Source organism: Oncorhynchus masou, chromosome 11 (assembly GCF_036934945.1).
Source record: "Oncorhynchus masou masou isolate Uvic2021 chromosome 11, UVic_Omas_1.1, whole genome shotgun sequence".
NCBI classification, from domain to species: Eukaryota; Metazoa; Chordata; class Actinopteri; order Salmoniformes; family Salmonidae; genus Oncorhynchus; species Oncorhynchus masou.
The window spans coordinates 42,696,917-42,716,827 of NC_088222.1; the positions used below are offsets into that span (position 1 = coordinate 42,696,917).

At 42.9% G+C, this 19,911-nt stretch overlaps 1 protein-coding gene across 1 annotated transcript in view; it reads right to left on the reverse strand.

The window, feature by feature from the left end:
• Window positions 1–19,911, reverse strand: part of LOC135548721 (protein turtle homolog B-like) — a 183,708-nt gene that overhangs the window by 80,544 nt on the left and 83,253 nt on the right. The window contains exon 4 of the mRNA XM_064978584.1: window positions 8,572–8,723. Within this exon, the coding sequence (XP_064834656.1) occupies window positions 8,572–8,723 (152 nt within the window). The remainder of the gene's footprint in view (window positions 1–8,571; window positions 8,724–19,911) is intronic.

A 19,911-nucleotide genomic window follows, 5' to 3' on the forward strand; every position in this document is an offset into this window, starting at 1 on the left:
CTAATTCATTAAAACTAAAAAACAGATATCACATTTACATAAGTATTCAGACCCTTTACTCAGTACTTTGTTGAAGCACCTTTGGCAGTTGTTACAGCATCGACTCTTCTTGGGTATGACTCTACAAGCTTGGCACACCTGTATTCTTCCCTGCAGATCCTCTCAAGCTCTATCAGGTTGGATGGAGAGCATTGCTGCACAGCTATTTTCATGTCTCTCCAGAGATGTTCAATCGGGTTCAAGTCCAGACTCTGGCTGGGCCACTCAAGGACATTCAGAGACTTGTCCCGAAGCCACTCCATGCGTTGTCTCGGCTGTGTGCTAAGGGTCGCTGTCCTGTTGGAAGGTGAACCTTTGCTCCAGTCTGACGTCCTGAGCACTCCAGAGTCCTGAGCACTCACTTCATCAAGTATCTCTCAATACTTTGCTCCGTTCATCTTTCCCTCGATCCTGACTAGTCCCCCAGTCCCTGCCGCTGAAAAACATTACCACAGGATGATGCTGCCACCACCATGCTTCACCGTAGAGATGGTGCCAGGTTTCCTCCAAACGTGGCGCTTAGCATTCAGGCCAAAGAGTTCAATCTTGGTTTCATCAGACCAGAGAATATTGTTTGTTGAGTCCTTTAGGTGTCTTTTGGCAAAGTCCAAGCAGGCTGTCATGTGCCTTTTATTGAGGAGTGGCTTCCGGTCTGGCCACTCTACCATAAAGGCCTGATTGTTGGAATGCTGCAGAGATAGTTGTCCTTCTGGAATGTGCTCTCATCTCCACAGAGGAACTTTAGAGGTCTGTCAGAGTGACCATCAGGTTCTTGGTCACCTCCCTGACCAAGGCCCTGCTCCCCCGATCGCTCAGTTAGGCCGGGCGGCCAGCTCTAGGAAGAGTCTTGGTGGTTCCAAACTTCTTCCATTTAAGAATGACGGAGGCCACTGTGTTCTTGGGGACCTTCAATGCTGCAAACATTTTTTGGTACCCTTCCCCAGATCTGTGCCTCGACACAATCCTGTCTCGGAGCTCTATGGACAAATCCTTTGACCTCACGGCTTGGTTTTTGCTCTGACATTCCCGGTTAACTGTGGGACCTTATATAGACAGGTGTGTGCCTTTCCAAATCATGTTTAATAATTGAATTTACCACAGGTGGACTCAAATCAAGTTGTAGAAACATCTCAAGGATGATCAATGGAATGCAACTGAGCTCAATTTTTGAGTCTCATAGCAAAGGGTCTGAATACTTATGGAAATAAGGTATTTCTGTTTTTATTTTTAATACATTTGAAACATTTCTAAAAACCTGTTTTCACTGTGCCATTCTGGGGTATTGTGTGTAGATAGCTGAAGATTTGTATTTATTTAATACATTTTGGAATAAGGCTGAAACGTAACAAAATGTCTGAAGACTTCCCGGATGCACTGTAAACTGAAATAAAGCAAACAAATAGAATTTTAGCAACCAGGAAATGGCAGAGCAATTTCTGAAAAGTGCATCTAACTACAGAAGATTATGTTTCAACAGGATTTACTACAGTCAACCCATTCTAAGGTGTGCACCGATTACACTGAGGGGTGTAAGTCGAGATTTAACACTCATATTTAAAAAAAACATGAATTAAAAAAGCCAATGCAACATTAACCAATTAAAACAGTTATGCAGCAATGAGGCCCAAAACATTTTCACCGCCTATTGTCTATGCTTGAATTGCCCTGCATTTTGAAATATATATATATATATATATATATATATATATATTTTCATTTATTGGTATATGATCACACTGGTAATTAGTTGTATTACTTTATTTTTTAAACTGGACTGATGACCTGCATCTGATGGTCAGTCTGAGGGGAGGGACGGAGCACCGGTGAGGCTAGCCTCTCATCCAACTCCCAGTCCCTACGCCCTCCTTCTCTCCACTAAGAAAAGAGGACAGTCTTCCAGCTGATGGTCAGTCTGAGGGGAGGGACGGAGCAGCGGTGAGGCTAGCCTCTTATCCAACTCCCAGTCCCTACGCCCTCCTTCTCTCCACTAAGAAAAGAGGACAGTCTTCCAGCTGACGGCGAAACTCAAGTCACACTGCATTATTTCTGCCTCATGCACCAATTCATGTTGTTACTCCTATGCAATGTTCCCTCAAAAAATGTTGGCCACTGAGCAAATTTCAGGTCTGCTGAGCGCAAACTTGAACGTTCAGAAAATTCTGTGCAACTTCCAGCGCACATTTACTGTGAACACAGACACTGTATCTGCTTTAAGTTGCTGTTTTAACAGTGGCCAAGTAGTCTACTGTGGCTATTTGATCCTAATGTAGACTAACCAGAGTGGTCTACCATCAAACACAATGGGGAAAATGCATCCCATAACATTCTAACATGGAAATAGCTATTCTATCATTCAACCTACAGTAGTAGTCAATGTGCTGTTCAATGAGGCCAACATTCCATGAGACTTTTGACAAAAACATGCAGAGCTTGACATTAACCTGTTTATCCACTCAGACAAGGAGGTCACTGAAAATATTGTTGTGTTGTTTGATGCAAGAAACCACTTTACAAAATTGAATCAATTATTATTCCCATACCATTATTACAGTGAATCAGACAAATTATGCTACCCTCTGCCTATTGGCTACTTAGATTATTCAAGCCCGTCTCGAAATACAATGCTTCCCCTTTAAGACAAAATAAAGCTCTTTACATGACTCGCTTTTCAAAGATGTCTCGAAATGTAAACTTTTTTTGCTATTGAAGGAGGCAATCACTCCTCTATTGCTGACAACAAATTATTTATAACTTGACTAATAAGATCTATATATGGCAATGGTCTATTTGGTATATGCCTACTGCAGCTCTGCTCATGCCGCACTGGTCTGTTTAGAGTACGGCTGATTCGTGCATGTCAATGCAATAGAATCCTACTCCGATGAGTTCTGCCTACAACAAAATCTCTTGCATAGTTAGTTTTCTTTCGATATGTTGCACTGAAAGTGTCTAATATTATGTTGATTCACAATATTTGCCACAGTAAAGGGAAGTGTTGATATTGTCAACAGAGAAAACTCTTGAACTCTTGAGTCAAGATCACTTTCTGAGTCAAAAAAAAATATCTGAGCGGCTTGCATTTTAACATGACTAAGAACGTAAGCCTATGCAACATTAGCCAATTAACAACTGTACTGTAGCAATTAGGTTTGTGCAGTAAGCTGTAGGTACAATACATTATTACCGCATATTGGCTTTGCTTAAATTGCCCTGCCAATGCATCGTTGTTCAGGCCATTTTAAAAACATTTTTGAGGTAGGCTATGTGATCACACTAGTAATAGATCCATTGCTGCATTAGTTGTGAGGTACAGCTGAGGTAGCATACATTGAAATAATTAGCTTTTTATTTTACTGGGCTAACAGTGCCTGCATCTGATGGTCAGTCTCAGCGAGAGAAAGAGCAGCAGACTAACCAAAAAGGACATTGTCTTCCAGCTGATGGTGAAACTTGAGTCGCACCGCATTAATTCATGTCGTTACTCCTATGAACACAGAAAGTGAAAAATTCCTTGATATTAAAAAAAGACCCAAGCTGCTATTTATAACAACACAAGCCTATCGATACACATTCCTACTCATTCATTACTGCTGCAGTGCTTGTTGTAGTGCTGAGGGAAATAGAAAGAATGAGCATTTTATGGCTTATAAAAGTGTTGATAGCACTGTATAACAACTTAAACAAGAACTTACACACAACAGTAGCTCTTTGCTGTATTCGTTGAGTCTCTCTCTCGTCTCACTAATAAAGGCGCCGGAAGGGATGGCTGCCGTTTTACTGGCTCCTTACCAACTGTGCTATTTTATTTGTTTTGTAACTCATTTTGTGCATAATGTTGCTGCTACTGTCTCCTTTGACCGAAAAAAGCTTCTGGACATCAGAACAGCGATTACTCACCTCGAACTGAACAAAGATTTCCGATTCGAAGGATATCCTGCTTTATCGAGACAAGTCTCAAATCCCCATCATCCACGTGAAGAAAAGACGGAGAAAATGGGGGAGGAGTGCGGGATGCCTTGTAGGAATTTGCCAGGAAGTAGGTAAACCACCACTACCCTCCGTATTATTGGCCGATGTGCAATCATTGGAAAACAAACTGGACGATCAAGACTATCCTATCAACAGAACATTGAAAACTGGAACATCTTATGTTTCACCGAGACGTGGCTGAACGACGACACAGATAATATAGAGCTGGCTGGGTTTTCTGTGCATCGGCAGGACAGAGCAGCTACGTCTGGTAAGACGAGAGGCAGGGGTGTGTGTCTATTTATCAATAACTGCTGGTGTGCGATGTCTAATATTAAAGAGTCTCAAGGTACTGCTCGCCTGAGGTAGAATACCTCATGATAAGCTGTAGACCATACTATCTACAGAGAGAGTTCTCAGCTGTATTATTCGTAGCCATCAATTTACCACCACAAACTGATGCTGGCACTAAGAACACACTCAACGAGCTGTATAAGGCCATGAGCAAACAAGAAAATTAGCATCCATAAGCGGCGCTCATATTGGTCAGATGATGCAGATGCTACGCTACAAGACTATTTTTGCTAGCACAGGCTGGAATATGTTCCGGGATTCATCCAATGGCATTGAGGAGTATACCACCTCAGTCACCGGCTTCATCAATAAGTGTATTAACGATGTCGTCCCTACAGTGACCGTACATACATGTCAGGATTTGGCCAGGGTTGTTCCGGGTTTTGGTCACTAGATGCCCCCATTGTGCTTTTTGACCTTGTGTTTTTTCCCTTGTTCCCCATTATTATTTGCACCTGTGCCTCGTTTCCCCTGATTGTATTTAAACCCTTAGTTTCCCTCAGTTCTGTGCTCTGTGTTTGTATGTTAGCACCCAGCCCTAGTGTTCTGTGTATTCTTGTCGATTCCGGTGGATGCTCTTGTGGAATTCTGTTTTTGTTTTTGAGTATCTCTTAAGGCTTTTTTGTGCTATTCCTACCACCTTTTGGATTTACCATTTTTGTATTGAAGGACTTCTCCTTTTTACTTTATTAAATACACCGTCTTAAGTACTGCTGTGTCTGCCTCATCTTCTGGGTTCTGCTGACTATTCGTGGCTCAGTTGGTTAAGTGACTGTTTCTCACTCACATACATATCCCAACCAGAAGCCATGGATGACAGGCAACATGTGCACCCAGAGATAGGCTAGAGCTGACACTTTTTTTGACACATGAAATGGTTCAAAATGGGAACACTTTGCCTTCCCGGCACTAGGGCTGCTGAATCAAGTGCACCTACCTCCAACAGCGTAAAACCCCCAAAACATAGGACGCAAGGCTTTATCGTTGTTGTTTTAACAGAAGTGTTTGGTGATTGACTAGGAATGCCTTGGAGAATGACCATTTGATCACGATCGACCGGGTGGTGACCACTGCCCTAGGCACTTTGTCGTACTGTACATCAAAGGATTGGATGGGTGATGGGTGTAAGCAATATGGCACAGATTCCAAATTGCTAAAGAGTGGAAGGGAGGATGAAATGGAAAAAGGATGAATGAGTGGAAAGGGATGATGGCTATGTAGCCCTGAGGGGAGAAGGAGGACAAACAAGGTAGTAAGCTGTCTCTTCTCTTGCAACGGATCACGGTAGAGGAAAGTGGCAGCTGATTTGCACTGATATGGAAAGAAACAGGACGTGTGCAAGCAATAGATGTTGGATACTTTGCTTCAGAGAACGACCGATATGGACTTTTTAGGGCCGATACTGATTTTTGGTGGTCATGGAGGCCGATATTCAATATCATGTATGCATTCATGCATCTTTCTTTAAAATCAAATAATACATTTGACTGTTTTTACCAATCTAATTACATAACAATGGTAATAATTGTATTTGAATGGTAAATCTCTTGATAAAACTGGATATATTAAGATGGCATAGGCCTACTCACAATACAGGTGAATGCATATTCAATAGGAGTGTGTGTGTGCATGCATTGAGTTATTGAGCTTGTTTTGGCTGATCAGTGGAGTCTATGGTGCTACAGATGACAAACAATCTGTTTGCCTTCCATTTTGGAGTTTTTTGTATTTTTTTGCCTACTGATCAACACCATCTGCATAGAAGCATCACTCCAGCATGTCACGCCTGTATGGAAGAACATCATATAGGCACTGCTGTTAGTTTGAGAATATAAAATAGCACCTATTCAATGCAAATGGGTCCAACGTAACGTCATGATTTGTGATCACGATCATGGAATTGGTAGTCATTTTCTGTGGTCGGGAAAAAAATAAATTCAGTTGACTAAACAATTCCGTTGCCATGATGACATTTGAAATAACTCAATAGGCTGGTTCAGCTATCTGTCAAGAAATGGGCGGGTTGTGACAGGATCCTACTGCTACGAATGAATAGAGTGAGCACCCCTCACACGCATCACCCCTACACAGCAGGCCCACCAACACACTCACACACAGCACCCCCACACACACACACAAAGCACCCCTACAGTCACACACAGCACCCCCACCAACACACTCATGCACAGAACCCCCACCAACACACTCACGCGCAGAACCCCCGCCAACACACACACTCACGCACAGCACCCCCGCCAACACACTCACGCACAGAACCCCCGCCAACACACTCACGCACAGCACCCCCGCCAACACACTCACGCACAGCACCCCGCCAACACACTCATGCACAGCACCCCCACCAACACTCACGCACAGAACCCCCATTATAACAACAGATTACTTCTAAGGTCGGCCTACACGTGAGATGGGTTACATTGTAATGTTATTTTTTAGTTACTCTGGTGATGGGAATATAAACTGCAGCAAATAATTAGTCTAGGAGAGTGACCTGCCTGTTAGCCAGTTGCACAGAAATATCGATGGGACACATGTTCAATTCACTGGTATTTAGCTATGTTTTTATTGATTGTAGGGCTGTAGCCACTGAATTCTGGAAGTTTTTACTTGAAAGAATAAAACCATCACAATCACAAAATTTGCTGCTGGCGCAATACAGCAAATGCCGCGCAGCACTGCCCTCACCTGGTTCAGCGAACGGAGTAAGGCACTCCCACACAGCTAGCAAGCTAGCAATCGTCATTAAACATGAATCCCTGACAACCCAGACATCAAAACGTAGCTAAGAAGCCCTACTTTGTAACATGCTATGTTTTCTGGTGTCTCGGAAAACATCTGAATGACAGAAGCGAAGGAAAAACGTTTGACGTTATATTTAAGACAAAAGACCTCCGATGACCGTGAAACACACTCAGGACTTCCCCATACTTTTTGGCAATACAATGTCACATTGATCTTACTCTGATAGGTTGAGGAATACCCATCGCAAAGAGCAAATATGAACACAGCTATTTTGCGGTTTTCACAAAAAGGGCTGTCCCATAGATTTGAATGTTCTTAGCACGGCACTTGCTTTACATTTGGGCTCATATCGCGTAAATATCATAACGTACAGTTTTTTTTGACATTGGTAACAACTGCCACATTAATGTTTTCAAATGATTTAAAATGTATTCTCGCAAAAACATTATTGATATTGAGTGAAAACAGATTTGTTTACTGCGTTTTTTGTAGAATTCTCTTAGTGTCCATTGTTTGTTGCGTAACCTAACACCCTACTCTTGGTGCTGGCATCAGCTGTAGCTGAGCTAAATCAAGCTCTTTGTTTCGAATCCTCTTTGCTATATTCTGGCTGAAACATGCATGGTTGAATGTCACCATGTAGCTAATAGAACATTAAAAAAAGGCTCCATGGTTGAATTCGTGTTGAATCACTTGAAGCTATCAGTTCTTTCAGTTTTGCCAAGAGCATTTTGTGTTGTATCCACCTCCCTTTCAAAAAAGCCCATCTTGGGGAAGGGACAGGGCCAGAGCAGGAAGCACCGCCCTTGTAGACTTTCAGAGACTGGAAAAAATGTGTCACCTTGTATATTTAGCAATGAATCCGCCGATAGGAACATCACTGAAAGACGCCCGTTGGCTCTATCAAACAAGGACAACCATATCTACACACAAAAGACGGCTTTGCTGAATGCCTCAAAGCAGGACTACATTTATTTTCAGACCCCCCCCCCCCCCATACACCGTAAGTTGCCATAGGCTGTATCGTTCGGCACGCAAAGCCCAGTCCTGCCCTTTTTGTGGCCAATTATGTGTGAAACATCTCACTGACCTGGGAATCCCTCGGACATGATCAAAACAAACCCAGGGTCCCCCAGGGTGAAATTCCCCTTTAAAGTAGTAAATGGAATTCGATAGAACGTCTCCAGATAACTAGCAGACTATGCAATCCCATGAATAGAGCCATAGACTAGACAGATGGGGCAGGTCAAATGTTTACCAGTAATCTTTCTTCTAACATTATCCCCACACATTATCCCCACCGCTCCTGGGACTTGCTCAACAGTTTGCATGATGTAGCCAATGTTGTCCTTTCTAGCATGGCCATCCCCACTGTGCTTAGAATAACTACATTGGGACATTATCGCGTGATTACCAAACATAGGAAATGGTGATGCGGGGGTCTACCTTGTACTTGTCGCTGTCCTCCACAGTCTCGCCCTCCCGGATCCAGCTGACAGAAGGTTTGGGGTTGCCGGACGCCACACAGCTTAGGGTGATGCTGCCGCCTTCCTTGGCCTCAACATACTGCGGTGGCGTGTCTGTGAAATTGGGGGGAGCTGTGAAAAGGACGATGAAAAGAAATGGTGAGTAAAATGTATTTGTCAAATGTCAAAAGGGAACAATATCTCTTATGTTCCAATGCCTGTGCGATTTTTGCATTTTTATGTCTGTATAACATTGTGTGAAGCTGTTATGTGGACAAAGTTTGTCCTATTCTGTTTAATATCAATTAATCCTGGGATCCACTACTACAAGTCTTAGCTAGAAAACCCGAGGTGTGGCTGGGAAAGGTGCATAGTCAAGTGAATGTTTGCTTGGACGATGTATCCATTACCACACACAAGTAATGTGTTTTCTGTTCATTTTACTATGTATGTGCTGTCGTGTATGTGAGAGAGCTCCAACAAAGAATGTCAATGCATTTATTACCTTTAATATCTGCAAATAGCAAATAAACTACTTCAACTTGAAGCTTATACCAAAGTATGGCCAAACCAGGGTATCACTTTATATTAACATTCAGTAATAATAAACCATGTGTAAGGTGTTTAAAAACAGTTTGCTCACCATTTAATTATTACTCCCATTATTTGTAAATGTTAGTAAGATAGTTATTCACACATTTATATAAAATGATCATTATATTAAACATCTTGTGTTGTGTGGTTATTATGTTACCACTGATATAAGTTTCTATCTAGGTCATTTTGAGAACTTAACACTTGAGCCACCGGGCCTTTCAGCCTAGAAGTATCCACGAGAGATGGTTGTCGAACGGCGCCATTAGCACACGGCTGGCCTCGATGTAACTCCCCTTCTAGCCAATGACAGGTCAACATTCTAACAGTCTAATAAATACATTTCATATATGCTATCTGAAGAATAATCATTTGGTTGTGTTTATGAAGGTAAAAGAACATAATAGCATTTTTATTTGTTTATGTTACTCTAGGCCAGGGATGGGCAACTTTGATGAGGGTGTGAGCAACAAGAAAATCTGAAGTCTGTGTACCCACATCCATCTCCCCACATTGCGAGCAAAAAAATGTGTGGCCCCCCTCTTGACAGCAATTCATTTTAGAGTTAATTTTGTGCAATTCTATACAATGGGGTGAAAATACAATTTTACAGTTTTAAAGCTAATTTGCTGCAACTCTACACATTTTGCCATAGGGTGGAAAGAGTGAGACCGACTAACAAAATCAATAGGGGCCCGATGAATGGTAATTTGACCATGATAACAGTTAACAGATAGTTTACATAACTGGCCGCTAAACTAACTTAGCAATCTAAAAACATTTAGCTGACATGGGCTAATTGACAGACTATCAGAGACGGACATAACAAGAGTAAAAACTGCTGATGCACAAGCAAATTTCTACTGATGACTCATTTATACTCGCTTGTGCACCATCTAGCAACTATTGACTAATTTATACTCGCCTCTATGTTTGACACATGGGCGCTAGCCTATTAGCCATGTTATGACTGACTTGTGATCATTGCCCTTGCTAGTTGGATTGTGTTGACATTCCCTGCCTAAGATACAGTCATTGAAATTGAAACACTTCATCCCAAAGTGGTGGAGGCAGCAAACAATGTACCATGCCAGCTGTGGTTTACAACTTGATATCAATATATTTTTGACTACCAAAAAATGTATTGGTGAATTATATGAATCATGCATTGAATTGCATCCATCTATTCTGCCAACAATGCGTTACTGTACGCCATGAGTAAAATATAAACCTTTTTATAAAGTTGGTTTTGAAGCATACACGGGCAATTTGATATTTTTGACTGATATTATTCTGTTTGTTTCATATCTGTAAAGTAGTTAAAACACAGTCAGTTCCACTTTAAGGAGCATCATGTACTGCTGGAATCTACGGCAGTTGTGCTTAGTTACAAGGTGCCAAAGAGCCACTCATTCAATCATCAATGAATCCTCTGTGTACACCATCTCCAGGCATTTATAGCCTCTAAGTGTACTGCACATGAGCCGCTACCGCTAGCCACTTCCACTCACTTCCCCATCCTCCACTCCTTTGGGCCGTGTTAAGTGTGAATAATTGATCTCCCTCTTTCCTCTCTTCTCTCTACTCCTCTCTGCATTTCTCCAGGGCCTACTCCTTGCTTCTGATTTAGGACCAAAACCGTGGCCTAAGACGAAACCCAAATCTCCCACCAGCTCATTTCTTTTGTGATGATTTACAGACTGAGAAGTCGGTTACGCCCTAGTTATAACGGTAATATTGTCACTATGGAGGTGGGTCATGCTACAGGGCGTATATTCTGCTTTTGTCACTACTATGGTATTGGGATATAACATTTTATCATAGGTTTTCATTAGTTTTATGGGTTAGCTGCTCTCAAGGTGATTGTACAAGCTATTGTACAAGCTGCCTTAATTTGCTGAGAGAGAGAGAGAGAGAGATAGAGAGAGAGAGAGAAAGATAAATAAAGAGACAGAATGAGAAAGAGAGAGTCAACTCCTCGGAAATCAATTACAGTGCTGTGAAAAAGTATTTGCCCCCTTTGTAATTTAATCTCTTTTTGCATATTTTTAATAATGGATGTTATCAGATCCCTCCCCTAACCTAGACGATGCTGGGCCAATAGTTATTTATTTATTTAACATTTATTTAACCAGGTAGGTTAGTTGAGAACAAGTTCTCATTTACAACTGCAACCTGGCCAAGATAAAGCAAAACAGTTTGACACATACAACAACACTGTCACGCCTTGGTCTTAGTATTTTGTGTTTTAGTATATTAGTTAGTCAGACCAGGGTGTGACATGGGTTTATTATGTATTGTATTTTCATATTGGGGTTTGTAGTGTCTGGAATTGTAGCTGATTAGGGGTGTGTGTGTGTTAAATAGGTTGGCTGCCTGAGGCGGTTCTCAATCAGAGTCAGGTGATTCTCGTTGTCGCTGATTGGGAACCGTATTTAGGTAGCCTGGTTTTCGCCTTGTATTTCGTGGGTGATTGTTCCTGTCTCTGTGTAGTGTGCACCAGTCAGGCTGTAATAGGTTTCACGTTCTGTTTGTTGTTTTTGTATTTATTAGTTATTCGTGTATAGTTTGTTCGTTTGTCTTCCTAATAAACATGAGTAACTTACACGCTGCATTTCGGTCCGACTCTCCTTCAACAAAAGAAGAACGCCGTTACAAACACAGAGTTACACATGGAATAAATAAAACATAAAGTCAATAATACAGTAGAAAACGTATATATACAGTGTGTGCAAATGAGGTAAGATAAGGGAGGGAAGGCAATAAATAGGCCATGGTGGTGAAGTAATTACAATATACCAATTAAACACTGGAGTGATAGATGTGCAAAAGATGAATGGGCAAGTAAAGAGAATGGGGTGCAAAGGAGCAAGATAAATAAATAAATATAGTATGGGGATGAGGTAGTTGGGATGGGCTATTTACAGATGGGATATGTACAGGTGCAGTGATCTGTGAGCTGCTCTGACAGCTGGTGACTGTAACAGCAGATTTCCTCTTCGTCTGAAGAGGAGTAAGGATCGGACAAAGATGCAGCGTGGTAAAGACAAAACAAAGGAAATAAAGGTCAGAACGTGACAGTGACTGCATCCAATTTGTTGAGTGGAGTGTTGGAGGCTATTTTGTAAATGACATCGACAAAGTCGAGGATCAGAAGGATGGTTAGTTTTACGAGGGTATGTTTGGCAACATGAGTGAAGGATGCTTTGTTGCGAAATAGGACGCCTATTCTAGATTTAATTTTGGATTGGAGATGCTTAACGTGAGTCTGGAAGGAGAGTTTACAGTCTAGCCAGACACCTAGGTATTTGTAGTTGTCAGAACCGTCCAGAGTAGTGATGCTGGACAGGAGGGCAGTGATCGGTTGAAGAGCATGAATTTAGTTTTATTTGCATTTAAGAGCAGTTGGCGGCCACGGAAGGAAAATTGTATGGCATTGAAGCTCGTCTGGAGGTTAGTTAACACAGTGTCCAAAGAAGGGCCAGAAGTATACAGAATTGTTTAGTCTGCGTAGAGGTGGATCAGAGAATCACCAGCAGCAAGAACGACATCATTTATGTATACAGAGAAGAAAGTTGGTCCGAGAATTGAACCCTGTGGCACCCCCAAAGAGACTGCCAGAGGTCCGGACAACAGGCCCTCCGATTTGACACACTGAACTCTGAGTAGTAGTTGGTGAATCAGGCGAGGCAGTCATTTGAGAAACCAAGGCTGTTGAGTATGCCGATATGAATGTGGTGATTGACAGAGTCGAAAGCCTTGGCCAGGTCGATGAATACGGCTGCACAGTAATGTCTCCTGTCGATGGCAGTAATGATATAATTTTGAACCTTGAGCGTGGTTGAGGTGCACCCATGACCAGCTCGGAAATCAGATTGCATAGCGGAGAAGGTACGGTGGGATTCAAAATGGTCGGTCGTCTGTTTGTTAACTTGGCTTTCAAAGACCTTAGAAAGGCAGGTTAGGATAGATATACAGTGGGGAGAACAAGTATTTGATAACCTGCAAAATCTGCAGTGTTTCCTACTTACAAAGCATGTAGAGGTCTGTAATTTTTATCATAGGTACACATCAACTGTGAGAGACGGAATCTAAAACAAAAATCTGGAAAATTACATTGTATGATTTTTAAGTAATTCATTTGCATTTTATTGCATGACATAAGTATTTGATACATCAGAAAAGCAGAACTTAATATTTGGTAGAGAAACCTTTATCTGCAATTACAGAGATCATACGTTTCCTATAGTTCTTGACCAGGTTTGCACACACTGCAGCAGGGATTTTGGCCCACTCCTCCATACAGACCTTTTCCAGATCTTTCAGGTTTTGGGGCTGTCGCTGGGCAATACAGACTTTCAGCTCCCTCCAAAGATTTTCTATTGGGTTCAGGTCTGGAGACGGGCTAGGCAACTCCAGGACCTTGAGATGCTTCTTACAGAGCCACTCCTTAGTTTCCCTGGCTGTGTGTTTCAGGTCGTTGTCATGCTGGAAGACCCAGCCACGACCAATCATCAATGCTCTTACTGAGGGAAGGAGCTTGTTGGCCAAGATCTCACGATACATGGCCCCATCCATCCTCCCCTCAATACGGTGCAGTCGGCCTGTCCCCTTTGCAGAAAAGCATCCCAAAAGAATGATGCTTCCATCTCCATGCTTCATGGTTGGAAAGGTGTTCTTGGGGTTGTACTCATCCTTCTTCTTCCTCCAAACACGGTGAGTGGAGTTTAGACCAAAAAGCTCTATTTTTGTCTCATCAGACCACATGACCTTCTCCCATTCCTCCTCTGGATCATCCAGGTGGTCATTGGCAAACTCCAGACTGGCCTGGACATGCGCTGGCTTGAGCAGGGGGACCTTGCATGCACTGCAGGATTTTAATCCATGACGGCGTAGTGTGTTACAAATGGTTTGCTTTTCCCAACTCTCTTAAGGTCATTGACCAGGTCCTGCCGTGTAGTTCTGGGCTGATCCCTCACCTTCCTCATGATCATTGATGCTCCACGAGGTGAGATCTTGCATGGAGCTCCAGACCGACGGTGATTGACCGTCATCTTGAACTTCTTCCATTTTCTAATAATTGCGCCAACAGTTGTTGCCTTCTCAACAAGCTGCTTGCCTATTGTCCTGTAGCCCATCCCAGCCTTGTGCAGGTCTACAATTTCATCCCTGATGTCCTTACACAGCTCTCTGGGCTTGGCCATTGTGGAGAGGTTGGAATCTGATTGATTGAGTGTGTGGACAGGTGTCTTTTAGACAGGTAACGAGTTCAAACAGGTGCAGTTAATACAGGTAATGAGTGGAGAACAGGAGGGCTAACAGGTCTCAGAACCGGAATTCTTACTGGTTGGTAGGTGTTCAAATACTTATGTCATGTAATAAAATGCAAATGATTACTGAAAAATCATACCATGTGATTTCCTGGATTTTTGTTTTCGATTCCGTCTCTCACAGTTGAAGTGTACCAATGATAAAATTACAGACCTCTACATGTTTTGTAAGTAGGAAAACCTGCAAAATCGGCAGTGTATCAAATACTTGTTCTCCCCACTGTAGGTCTGTAGCAGTTTGGATCTAGAGTGTCTCCACCTTTGAAGAGGGGGATGATCGCAGCAGCTTGCCAATCTTTGGAAATCTCAGCCGATACAAAAGAGAGTTTCAACAGGCTAGTAATAGGGGTTGCAATAATTTCAGCAGATAATTGTTAGCAAGAGAGGTTCCAGATTGTCTAGCCCGGCTGATTTGTTGGGGTCCAGATTTTGTAGCACTTTAAGAACATCACATATCTAGATTTGGGTGAAGTAGAAATGGGGGAGGCTTGGGCGAGTTGCTGAGGGGGGTGCAGGGCAGTTGACCGGGGTAGGGGTAGCCAGGAGGAAAGCAAGACCAGCCGTAGAAGAATGCTTATTGAAATTCTCAATTATAGTGGATTTATCGGTGGTGACAGTGTTTCCTAACCTCAGTGCATCGGGCAGCTGGGAGGAGGTGGTCTTATTCTCCATGGATTTCAGTGTCCCAGAACTTTTTTGAGTTTGTGCTACATGATGCAATTTTCTGTTTGAAAAACTTATGCTTTCCTAATTGCCTGTGTATATTGGTTCCTAACTTCCCTGAAAAGTTGCATATCACGGGGGCTATTCGGTGCTAATGCAGTACACCAAAGGATGTTTTTGTGCTGGTCAAGGGCAGTCAGGTCTGGAGTGAACCAAGGGTTATATCTTTTTTTGGTTCAATTTGTTTTTGAATGGGGCATGCTTATTTAAGATGGTGAGGAAGGCACTTTTAAAGAATAACCAGGCATCATCTACTGACGGGATGAGGTCAATATCTTTCCAGGATACGCGGGCCAGGTCGATTAGAAAGACCTGCTCACTGAAGTGTTTTAGTGAGCGTTTGATCGTGATGAGGGGTGGTCGTTTGACTGCAGACCCAAAACGGATGCAGGCAATGAGGCAGTGATCGCTGAGATATTGGTTGAAAACAGTAGAGGTGTATTTGGAGGGCAAGTTAGTTAGCTTGATATCTATGAGGGTGCCCGTGTTTATGGATTTGAGGTTGTACCTGGTAGGTTCATGGATAATTTGGTGCATCACCTCATGGGTATCCTGATCACGGCCGGCTGTGACACAGCCTGGGATCGAACCCGGGTCTGTAGTGACGCCTCAAGCATTGCGATGCAGTGCGTTAGAGCAATGCACCACTCGGGAGTCTTCAGCTTCAGCTATAGCCAGCTCACAGACAAATTTCATGACATTCTCCGGTAGAATTCTCTGATACAGAGCAGAATTCATGGTTCCGTCTTTTAAGGCATGTCGTCCGGGTCCTGAGGCAGCAAAGCATCCCCAAACCATCATCACAATGCTTGACCGTTCTTAATGTGGAATGCAGTGTTTGGATTTTGCCAGGCAAAATGGGACCCATGTTATCCAAAAAGTTATACTTAAAGAAAATAATAATAATAATTTCATTTTACCCCCTTTCTCTCCCCAATTTTGTGGCATCCAATTGTTAGTAGTTACTATCTTATCTCATCGCGACAACTCCCGTACGGGCTCAGGAGAGACGAAGGTCGAAAGCCATGCGTCCTCCGAAACACAATCCAACCAAGCCGCACTGCTTAACACAGCGCGCATCCAACCCGGAAGCACCAATGTGTCGGAGGAAACACCGTGCACATGGCAACCTTGGTTAGTGCGCATTACGCCTGGCTCGCCACAGGAGTCGCTGGTGCGCGGTGAGACAAGGATATCCCTACCGGCCAAACCCTCCCTAACCCAGACGACGCTAGGCCAATTGTGCGTCGCCCCATGGACCTCCCGGTCGCAGCCGGCTGCGACAGAGCCTGGGCTCGATCCCAGGGTCTCTGGTGGCACTGGGAGGCAAAAAGTTATACTTTTGAATCATCTGTCCATAAACCATTCTTCCAAGAGTCTTGATGATCATCCAGGAGTTTCCAGATGCTTTTTGGCAAACTTGAGTCAACTTTTTGGATGAGATGGTTCAGTTTCCTGTGCTGCAGCTTCAAACATAAATTGTTAATTGGACAAGCAACTGAAGCATTGAGCACGATTTGGCACAGAGTTTCTCTAATACCCAATAACAGGGCGAACTGAGGATGGAGACACATAACATTGTCTGAAAAGCTCCATTTCCATTACAATGACTAGAATTAGCATCTTTAATGTGTATTTTAATGGTCAACACAATTCTATTCAAAATATTTCATGCTTGAAATTAGATCAGTTCCAGGCCAAAGTCTAAAACATGTACAACATTTTAAGTTGAAATGCTTCATCCACTGACATTTCTGAAAAGCCCAGGTTCATTGTGTATTTGAAAGATTTATATTGCACAAAAAAGGAAAGTCTTTCTGATGTTGGCTAAGTAAAAATACCTAAAAAGCACAGTCGATGAAAACGGGACCGGGGAAGGAAATATCTGGGGCCTCAATATAGTTAAATATTTACAGACAAACAGTCAAAGTGCAATGCACTCTCCTACAGAAAGATTGCAGTCTTCATTAGACGAGAGGCCAGTGCGCTCGAGGAAAAACAGTTGTCAGTGTACCTCTATGGGATCGGACGTAGTGTTCTTCAGGGCCTGACAATAGTCAAAACCTTAGTTCCATAATGCATTTGTTGAAACCGTCATCTGACCTTGACTCTACTGCTCGGGAACACTTGTGACAGTGTCTCCCAGTGACCACACTTTTAGATGTACCATGAGGTAACTCTCAGGTTTGCGGGTATCAGAGCCAAAATGGATGCCATGTGGGTCAACAAAAGTACAGAAAGCATGGGAAGATGGAGTCTTAATCAAGCTTTTTTTACCTTAATTTTACTAGGCAAGTCAGTTAAGAACACATTCTTATTTTCAATGACGGCCTTGGAACAGTGGGTTAACTGCATGTTCATGGGAAGAATGACAGATTTGTACCTTGTCAGCTTGGGGATTTGAACTTGCAACCTATCTGTTACTAGTCCAACGCTCTAACCACTAGGCTACCCTGCCGCCCCATACAGTGGGGCAAAAAAGTATTTAGTCAGCCACCAATTGTGCAAGTTCTCCCACTGAAAAAGAGGAGGCCTGTAATTTTCATCATAGGTACACTTCAACTATGACAGACAAAATGAGAAAAAAAAACAGAAAATCACATTGTATGATTTTTAATTAATTTATTTGCAGATTATGGTGGAAAATAAGTATTTGGTCAATAACAAAAGTTTCTCAATACTTTGTTATATACCCTTTGATGGCAATGACAGAGGTCAAACGTTTTCTGTAAGTCTTCACAAGGTTTTCACACACGGTTGCTGGTATTTTGGCCCATTCCTCCATGCACATCTCCTGTAGCAGTGATGTTTTTGGGGCTGCTGTTGCTATGGCCCATTCCTCCATGCACATCTCCTCTAGAGCAGTGATGTTTTGGGGCTGTTGCTGGGCAACACGGACTTTCAACTCCCTCCTACTTGTTTGTAGGTTACCAAATACTTATTTTCCACCATAATTTGCAAATAAATTCATTAAAAATCCTATAGTTGAAGTGTACCTATGATGAAAATTACAGGCCTCTCTCATATTTTTAAGTGGGAGAACTTGCACAATTGGTGGCTGACTAAAAACTTTTTTGCCCCACTGTATATCTCAATATTGTGTTGTAATCATACCATTTTGCCAATGACAACACAGCTTTAGACAAGTTACACATCTGTGAATGACTAACTTTAGGCAGTCCACATCACAGGTACTGTAGCTGTAGTATCACAGCTTTTAGCTACATTATTATTCAGACAGAGCTCAATTCCATTACATCATTTGGATCCCACTGTCCCTGCAGGACTTGTGCCTCATGTTCTAATACAACTAACAGCACCTGGCCCTGCGCTATCAAAGCAGGTAATTAAGAACGCTCAGCATCTGTCCATCCACTGCATCTCCACTAGCCTGCTGCATACGGAGGATTTGGAACAATACCATGGCTTTACCACTTTACCTACAACTGGTTTTATAGTGAGCAACTCCGGGTCCTGGAGGACTAAGGTGCATGCAGGTTTTTGTTCCAGCCCAGTACTAACTAGCCTGATTTAAGTCTAAATTGAATGAGTAGTTGATTAGTTAGATCCCCAAAATGTTTTTACATGGGACTCTAAAGGCTAGCTTTATGGTCTGGTCTGTAGCAGGATAACGGCGAGCTTTATAGTCTGGTCCACAGCAGGCCTTACCATCTACTCTCTCTGTCAGTGTTCAGACTTGGAACACCTGGCATGGCTGCAGGAGGTAAGGGGAACATCACTGGCTCATCTTCCCACTTGACGAGCCCAGGCAGTGGGTAGGAATCAAAGCCCCCTTTGTGGAGGGAGGTCCTTGGAGCTCAGGGAGTCTGGTATGTGTTCCAAGGAACCTGGTATGTGTGTGTTTGTTAGTACGCCCTGGCTAGGCATAGGGGCCCTACACTGCACCGAGAGCTTCTAGGGGCCCCACACTGCACCGGGAGCTAGGAGTCTTTCTGATAGGGGAGTTAAGGCCTGATCCCAGCACAGCAAGACGCTTTCTAAGAGCTCTGACCTCATTTTACCATCACTCGCTTTCTCGCTCTCCCTCTTCTTCTCTAAAGCTACATATGAAAAATATGCACTCACTACTGTAAGTCGCTCTGGATAAGAGTGTCTGCTAAATGACTAAAATGTAAATGTAAAATGTACATTTGAAAACTAGGTACACACACACACACACACACACACACACACACACACACACACACACACACACACACACACACACACACACACACTTTAATGAAAATAGGCATGTGTTTTAAAGAGCAGCTTCACACACTTGCCCTATATCAATGCTGCATGAGGATTGTCACAGCAATTTCAATGGCAGCAGGGAGGAATGACACCATTTGTGCGAGAGGAAGAATAAGTGTGACAGAGAAAGGGTGTGTGTGTGTGTCTGTGTGTGAGGGAGTGATAAAATTGCAAGCTTGTGTCGCAGGGTTGGATTAATAAACAGCATGAGAGGAGGCATGCTATAACAAGCCTTTGTAGCTGTGAGCCCTGCAAAGTGTGTGCAGATGTTCACACACACACACACCGGTGAGATCTAATTTGGCAGGAATACTGTGGAGAGTCAATGCATGGCAGAGAGCCCTTGGTCCTACAGCACACACACACACACACACACACACACACACACACACACACACACACACACACACACACAC